This window comes from Physcomitrium patens, chromosome 17 (genome assembly GCF_059467195.1).
Source record: "Physcomitrium patens ecotype Gransden chromosome 17, ASM5946719v1, whole genome shotgun sequence".
NCBI classification, from domain to species: domain Eukaryota; kingdom Viridiplantae; phylum Streptophyta; class Bryopsida; order Funariales; family Funariaceae; genus Physcomitrium; species Physcomitrium patens.
In genome coordinates, this window is record NC_143426.1 from 7481120 (window position 1) to 7489666 (window position 8547).

The 8547-nt window shown below is 36.4% G+C and overlaps 1 protein-coding gene across 4 annotated transcripts; it reads right to left on the reverse strand.

Annotated features, from left to right (window-relative positions):
* Positions 1–6011: 6011 nt before the first annotated feature.
* LOC112294161 (uncharacterized) lies at positions 6012–7998 on the reverse strand. 4 transcript variants are annotated; one of them, XM_073540048.2, is made up of 3 exons: positions 7909–7998; positions 6693–7392; positions 6012–6614 (listed from the first exon to the last, which is right to left on the reverse strand). In XM_073540048.2, exons 2-3 carry the CDS (start codon positions 7080–7082, stop codon positions 6366–6368), a joined length of 639 nt encoding a protein of 212 aa, XP_073396149.1. In that variant the 5' UTR covers positions 7083–7392; positions 7909–7998; the 3' UTR covers positions 6012–6365. The 4 variants fall into 4 exon arrangements, with proteins under 4 accessions (XP_073396149.1, XP_024400133.1, XP_024400134.1 ...); XM_024544365.3 differs by lacking the exon at positions 7909–7998 and having other exon boundaries at positions 6012–6254; positions 6480–6614; positions 6693–7808; XM_024544366.3 differs by lacking the exon at positions 7909–7998 and having other exon boundaries at positions 6012–6254; positions 6509–6614; positions 6693–7804.
* Between the last annotated feature and the right edge of the window lie 549 nt (positions 7999–8547).

Below are 8547 nucleotides of genomic sequence, written 5' to 3' on the forward strand. Positions count from 1 at the left end.
ATCTAAGAGGAGCATATAATCTAGTACAAATCAAGGAAGGAGATGAATGGAAGACTGCGTTTCGAACCAGGTACGGACATTTCGAATATAATGTCATGCCCTTTGGACTCACGAATGCACCAGCTGCTTTTCAACATCTCATGAATGATGTATTTTGTGAATTCTTAGACAATTTTGTCGTCTGCTATCTAGACAATATCCTGATCTATTCTAACAACGTCGAAGAGCATGAAATACATGTTCGTCAAGTATTACAAAAACTTAGAGATGCAAGATTGTACGCCAAGATAGAAAAGTGTGTATTTCACACTACTCAAGTTGACTTTTTAGGATACATCATTTCAAATGATGATCTCATGATGGATTCTAAGAAAGTCCAGACAATCATGGATTGGAAGATTCCAAGGACAGTAAGAGATGTCCAATGTTTCTTGGGATTTGCCAATTACTATCGGATCTTTATCAAAGACTTTTCACGAGTTGCAGCTCCACATACACGCTTGACCAATAAAGACAAATTCCAATGGAATCAAGAAGCGGAAGCAGCATTTAAAGCCTTGAAGACATCGTTTGTATCTGCACTAGTCTTATATCGTATTGACTTTTCTAAGGCATTTTTTATGGAAACAGACGCATCAGATTTTGCCTTGGGTGCAGTTTTGTCACAAATGGGAACAGATGACAAACTTCATCCAATAGCTTTTCATTCAAGAAAATTCTCAGCAACCGAGATCAATTATGAGATCCATGATAAAGAACTGCTTGCAATCGTGGATTCCTTTCAAGAATGGCGTCATTATCTAGAAGGCACTTCTAGTCCAGTCACTGTGTATACAGATCACAAGAACCTCGAGTATTTCATGTCAACACGCGTGTTGAATCGTCGTCAAGCTCGTTGGAGTATGTCTTTGTCAAGATTCGAGTTCATTATCACTTATCGGCTAGAAAAACAACAAGGTTTGTCCGATGCATTGTCTAGACGTTCTTATTTTGTACCAAAAGAAAGAGATGCAGCTTTTGAGCAACAAAGAACGGTCCTCTTGAAACTGGAGCAATTTCATCTCTGAGCAATGAAATCAACATTGATTGTTGATTCAACTTTTTTTAAGCAAATCTAGTCTAGTATGTCCTTAGACCCTCTTGTTCATGATATTGAGAATAATTCTTTTAAGTCTCATGCTTCTTTTAAGTTCGAGTTCAAGAATAATCTATTATATTTTGAAGGACGCCTATATGTTCCAGAAGGAGAAGCACGTTTACGTGTTCTTCAAGCACGTCATGATTTTCCAACAGTAGGACACTTTGGATATAATAAGACTTTGGAACTCATATCAAGAGATTTTTGGTGGCCACAAATGTGGAAGTCAGTCAAAGACTTTGTACAATCATGTAATATTTGTTCAAGATCAAAAACTCCTCGTCATCGACCTTATCGACTTCTTCAGCCATTACCTATACCAGAACAACCATGGTCTTCTGTTTCTATGGATTTCATCACAGAGCTTCCAAGCTCAAGATCTTATGATTCTATATTTGTGATAGTAGATCGTTTCACCAAGATGGCACATTTTGTGCCATGTACAAAATCTATCATAGGTGAAGAAACAGCTAAGCTTTTCATTGATAATATCTATCGCTATCATGGATTACCTAAAGATATCATATCGAATAGGGGAACTCAATTTGTGTCGAGATTTTGGAGGACCCTTTTCAAGATTTTAAAAGTGGACATAAAGCTATCTTCGGCTTTCCATCCTCAAACTGATGGACAAACAGAGTGCGTAAACCAAGTCTTAGAGCAGTATTTAAGGTGTACCATCAACTACCAACAAGATGATTGGACAACCCTTCTGTCATTGGCAGAGTTTGCTTATAATAATATGGTACATTCCTCCACGCAACAAACACCTTTCTTTGCTAATTATGGCTATCATCCACGACTTGATGCTTTTGATTTTTCAAAAGTTGATAATCTTGCAGCAGAAGATATGGCAAATCGGTTGTCAGAGTTATATGTAATAATGAAGGCGCAATTGAAGGAAGCTCAAGAACAACAAAAGATAAACGCAGATGTATATCGTAAGGAACAACCACAACTCAACGTGGGTGATAAGGTATGGCTACTTCGTCGTAATATCAAGACCACTCGTCCTTGCGACAAGTTGGACTATCGAAGGCTGAGACCATTTTCTATTTCTACACAAATCAATCCAGTTGCATATCGTTTACATCTACCGAAGACAATAAAAATCCATCCAGTATTCCACGTGTCTCTTCTTGAACCATACAAGACAGTGGACATACCAAGAAGACGATAAGCTCTACCTCCTCCTATAGAAGTGGACAATAATGAAGAGTTTGAAGTAGAAGAAGTCTTAGATTCAAGGCGGCGTCAAAATAAAATAGAATATCTTGTCCATTGTCGCGGATATGATATTAGTGAACGCACATGGGAGCCAATGAAGAATCTTGCAAATGCAGCAAAGGCGGTGGAGGCTTTTCATCGACGACATCCATCAAAATCAAGATGAAAACCTTCTTTATAAAAGAAACAACATCTAGGCAAGATAACATTCTACTTTCAATTCTTGTTCGTAGCTTCGTTGTAGTAGTGGCGCTCAAGAGATGGAAAACCAACAACCAACGGATTTAACTCAAGAGCCTTCATTTGCTAACCTGTCGGATGAGACATTACGATTGTCACAACCTTCAAGACGACGCAATCGAGATGAAGATATTCAAGAACGACATGTTCTTCCTCGAATAGATGGTGAGATACAACGCGTTTGGTATCACGATTTGGGAAGGGACTCCCGATGTTTGGTGATTTTGCTAGAGGTAGGAACAACTCTTGATGGTGTTTCAAATATTCTATTCGAAGGAAGTTACGAAGGCCTCAACAATGATCAAATAAGTGGGTGGTCTTCCCGCCCTGGTATGGGACACTACCGATGGTTGAGAGGCCCTATCAATCATCTTCGAAGAGAACAGAGATCAGAGTATGTGGCGAATACAATTTGTCGCATCATAGATTTTCTCAACATATGATGACCGCTCCTCGTGGAACTCGTCCCTAGAAGGGGGAGTAATGTCACGGCCATAATCATGTAAGCTAATAATTACATATAGAAATAGGTAGAAGTAAATAAAAGTAGGTAAAAGTAAGTTAATTCTATAATATTTAATATGGAAGCTTCCTAGAAACTTCCTAGATGCTGCTTTGACTTCATAGGTGTCTTTAATTGACTTTTTGGATTAGAAACGTGGTCAACAAGTTGGCCATGTGCCACACATGTTGTTAGCTTAAAGATCAAGCTAACTATGTGGCCCACACGTAGAAAAACTTGTCTTGTAAGTCAAGGCATGTGCCCTACAAAGTCAACACATATTGGAGGTCCTATAGAATGTCGCCACGTAGCTCTTAGTTAGATAGTATATATAGAGACAAGAGTGAAGGCTTCTTCACTCTTGTCAACTCCTTTCTTGCTTCTGGTCTGTTTCAAGGGTCTTTAGTTTTCTTGTCTTTTGGCAATAGCCATTCCAGTTTCTCTTTCAATATATATACTTGTTTATATATATTTTGTTACCTCTCTTTGAGTGAATGCTCACTTGTTTGAATTGTTTTTTCATCGAGTTCTTGTCCTTAATACATAGACACTGCTTTGATTTTACATGTGTTTATAGTTGATTGGTAGGTTAGAAACTTGGTCAACAAATTAACCACATGCCACACATATTAGTAGCTTACAGAACAAGATATCTATGTGGAATCCATATAAAAAACTTATCTTATAAGTTAAGATATGTATCATGTAAAATCAACATGTTTTTGAGGTCTTATAGAATGTTGCCTCATAGCTCCTAGGTAGATAGTATATATAGAAGCAAGAGTGAAGCCTTCTTCACTCTTATCAATTCCATTCTTGCTTTTAGTCTAGTTTTAAGAGTTTTTAATTTTCTCATCTTTTGGCGATTGAATTTTAGTTTCTTTTTAATATATATACTTCTTTATTTCTATTATTTCATACTGCTTTAAAAAAGTCTCACTTATTTATTTTCTTTCATTGAGTTCTTGTCTTTAACAGTAAGATATTTATTTATAGTACTTAGGTGACTAAAATTTGATTGATTCAATAAATTATTATATATATTGTATTATCAATAATTATTGCATTGCTACTTGAAGGAAGTAGAATCGTCCATTCTATGTTTAAGTTTCTATAGATTGTAATGAAGATACTATTTGTTCAATTATTAAGAATTCCAACCATATTGAGTTTATTTTCCAAACTTCACTTATTATTTGGAATGAACTTTCGATACAATATTATTATTATCCCAAGATAGTTGATTATTCCTTTAGAAATATTCAAAATATTGATTGCCTATTTGGAGGAGTTACAATAATCTTTGGTAGAGGTTTTTGCCAAATATTGTCAATGATTAAAAAAGGAACTTGAGAAGAAATTGTAGCAACATCTTTTTGATATTTCAACACTTTGGTTTCAAATAAAAATCCATACATTAAAAAAAAACATGAGGTTGAATTTAAGAGTACTTTTAATATATATCAAGTTTTCTAATTGGTTTTTTCAAGTATAGAATGCACATACATGTTATATATATTAATAATAGTGTATTTAAATTTTTTATAATTACATTATTATTGATTAATATTTCTATTTGCTACTTGCAAGCTTAAAAACAATAGAAACATATTGCTCGATAATATTCTTATGCTTCTTGATCACATGATTATCAACTGACAATTAATGTCTTTAGTTGATGTTATTCATCCATCGCTAGTAGAAGACAATGTAGCAAATAATGCCTTCTTAAGAGATAGAATCATTTTATCCACATGAAATGATGATGTGGAGGATATTAATGAAAAGATTTTGGCAGTATGTCTTAGAAAAGAATAAAAATATCCAAGTGCCAATGAAGTTATTGTTGAAGATAGTATTAACAACAATAATATTTATCTAGTCAAATTCATCAAGTCGCTTAATCTATCTAGAATGGCTAAATCAAGGTTTTTTCTTAAGATTGGGACTCTTGTGATGCTACTAAGAAATATTGCTCCTTGCCAAAGACTTTGCAATAGAACTTGGTTGATAATTATATAACTAATAGATGGAGTTCTTGAAGCAAGAATTCTCTGAGGGCAATTTGCAAGAAATCTAGTGTTTATTCCACTGATTTCATTAACTTCCACAACAAAAGAACTTCCATTGATTCTAAAGAGAAAGCAATTTCCAATACTTCTTGCATTTATAATAATTATAAACAAATCCTAAGGATAATCAATGAAGCACATTGGTTCGGATCTATAAGAACTTATTTTTTCTATAGTCAATTTTATATAGTATTCTCTTGATGTACTTCTTTCCATTTTATTAAGACTCTTCTTCCCAGAAACAATAATTTAAATTTTGTATTGAATATTTTAATTAGATAGATATTAAAATTTTAATTTTTATATTTTGGTTTTTAATTTTTTTATCTAAAGTTCCAAAATTTGACTTAAATACATCCTTGAATGTCTTAATACAATTTTGTGCTTTTTAAATGTAATTTAATATATTTTTTAATATTTTCACAAATAATTCATTGAACAAAATTAACTCATTTTTTGCCTATTATCTATGAAAATGACATGAGTTTAGCTATCTCACTTTGTAGCTAAAAGTTCCATTGTATATTCTATTGCTTTTTTTTTTCTAAAAATATATTAAATTTTTGTTTTGGCTCTCAAAGATATCTTTCAAAAAATGTTTCATTTGAGTCACACTTTTCATGGCAACTACATGGGTTTTTCATGACAACGACATGGGTTCATTTATTGCTCATTTCAATACCCATGCTTTTAAAATTTGAATTACTAAAAACCATTACTTGAGAATGTTGCTTGAATATGTTGTTATGAAGAGCAGGTAAAAGTCTTCACACTCACACACTGATATCCTTTGGACACACTGATATCCCTTGGGCACCCAACGGATCACATATACATTCAACACAAGCAAGAATAAATTATGAAATAAATAAAAATACAAAAGAAAAAAAACTACCTTAAATTTTAGGGTTGTCTGGACACAACATCAAAGTGAGCCTTGAATTGGAAGTGGGTTGTGTGTAGGAAGCCCTACTTCGGAGCTATGAGTTGGCAGACAGACCTAAAAGTGATTGAGAGATCGGGAGCAGCTCATCCTTCCAGAATCCAAGCTTGTGGAATTGTGAATCTCGTGAACCTGCTTTGAAGAGAGTTTCGAATCAATCCAAAACAATAAAAAATTCTCCATCAGGTGCAGGAAGGTGCATGTCTACTGAAGCGCAGTGAAGGCAACTAAGTGGTGTGCAATTCACGTGAATCCTTGAGGCCACAGATTCTGAGGCTCTGTGTGATCGTGGGAGGTACTGCCAGAGCACAGAATGGCAATGACGACAATGACAACAACAATGGAGAAGAGGACGACCACGAACATCACAGGCCAGTAGTACTGGCCTGAAGCCTGGGGTCGGTCCCTGTTAACGACGGTCCGTTCGTCAAGCGCCGCAAAATTGAAATTCCCTCCCATCAGCTTCAGCAAACCAATCCTCCCCCTGACAATCTGCCATCGCAACGCATCATTGACCTGAACATCTCACAGAACCTAGACTCGAAGGGAATTCGTAAGAGCTGTGCTTACATTTGCATCGACTTCTTCGTTCTTGAGCTCTTGCTTCGTGTTGATGTAGTCTTTGAATTTGTTGTGAACGCTGCCGACGGTAGCGATGGAGGCGAGACCAGACAACAAAGCAGGACCCCAAGCAGTGTTACAGGTGAGAGTGCTAGCTTGCGCCACGGCGCCCAGCACCACTCCTTGGAAAACACTGTAGAATCCTATCAACTGGTAGACCTCGTTCTTCACGTTCAGGCTCCGCTCGCGCTTCACCTCCACCCTATAGAGTGCCTTCTTAAAGTTGTTCTCCCACTCGTCTAAACTCAGTTTCAGCTTCCGGTCATTATTAATTTCTACAAGGCATGAGGCTAACCTCGTGTGTAATTGGAAATCGGGTGGCATCTGATCTAGTTCCATCTAATTTGCACAAAGGAATAATGACAAAGTCAAAAACAAAATTCCGCCAAAAAAATAAAAATAAAAACAAACAAACAAACAAACAAAACAAAAAACAAATTAGCAATGCAATCAAAAACCTAGCGTCCAACGCTCTCAGAAGAATTCCACCCACAAATCAAACCCCACATTCTTCATATTCTAAACCGTCAAACCCTGAAATCGAAATCTTCACAGCCGGTCCAAGCATACGCCACTCCCTTAATGACACCGACTGATCCCTCTGGAAGCTTAACGAGGTTCGATCGCCGAGCAGGAGATGCTTGAAATTCTGCGACAGAAGCTCACGCAAATGTATCAACCACGACGAGACCGAACATCAATAGCCCCATCCCCCAAAACTGAAGCCCAAGCTGGGTCACGAGATTCTGTCGTCGCATACTTTCGAGCGCCGCTGAAATGGTCAATCAATCAAGACATCGCGAGCATTTTGTTCGCAAATTATACTCTATCACTTAATTCTTCGACGTTTCACATTTCATGTTCAGTCGAACGTCACCACATAACCTACATTTCCCACGATAAGGAACGAAAAGCAAAAGAAAATCAAACTAGCAATTAAATAAAGAATGAGGTTGAGTTCTCTTAAATGACAGGTTTCTAGGACATAGTGAAATATACTGCTAATCATGGTCCACCACATGCTGTCGTGTTCTGTTTTATTTTTATTTTTTTTAGTCTCGAGGTTTTCTCTGTTGCGAAAATGTGGCAAGATGTTAAAAGTTGGCCCAAATTATTCTTCTATTTGCCACCTACTAATGTCGCTGCGTGATGCGGGGTTCCTTACAGCGGCAGGCGGAGGCAATCCACGAGTCACAATGTCGATTTCGTTCATGTAGAGCAAGGAACAGAAGGAAGGAAGGCAGCAACATCGTAGAATGAACCATCCAAAGACGTGGGTAAGATTTCGAGAGCACCGCCCACAGGAGCGTCTGCATTTTGTCTGCAAATTCTCCATCACATCGTGTGGCTATTCTCGGATGCTGGGATTTGATTTCATATTCCCGGCATCATCCAGGAATCAGTTCGATTGCGGAGTTATCCGACTTCCAGTGTTGCCCATTCTCCATGGATACCTCGAATGTGTGGGTATTTGAAGGCAAATGTACTAATTTACCTAAACTCGAGATATTGGAAAAATAATAATATATAATATATAATATATACACAGGGCTACTCAAGATATGGCAAAAATCAAAACCTCCATTAAAAACAATTCACTTACAAATCCTAGTATTAAACACTAACTTCCAACAACTCTTTTTCCTTTGTTTTAGATTGGAATGTATCAATTTTCTTACATAAAATGTAGCTCTTTAAGTTTGCTTTTGAACATCACTTTCCTATTTTTCAAAGCCTTCCTACAACTCTCTATATGCTTAAAAGAATAACAATAGGTACCAAAATCACATCCTAACTTCAAAAA

Coding starts and splice junctions, on each gene's coding strand:
- LOC112294161 (XM_073540048.2), bottom strand. CDS start 7,082: ATGGAACTAGATCAGATGCCACCCGATTTCCAATTACACACGAGGTTA. Junction 6,615..6,692: donor ACGAAGAAGTCGATGCAAAT/GTAAGCACAGCT, acceptor TTGCGATGGCAG/ATTGTCAGGGGGAGGATTGG.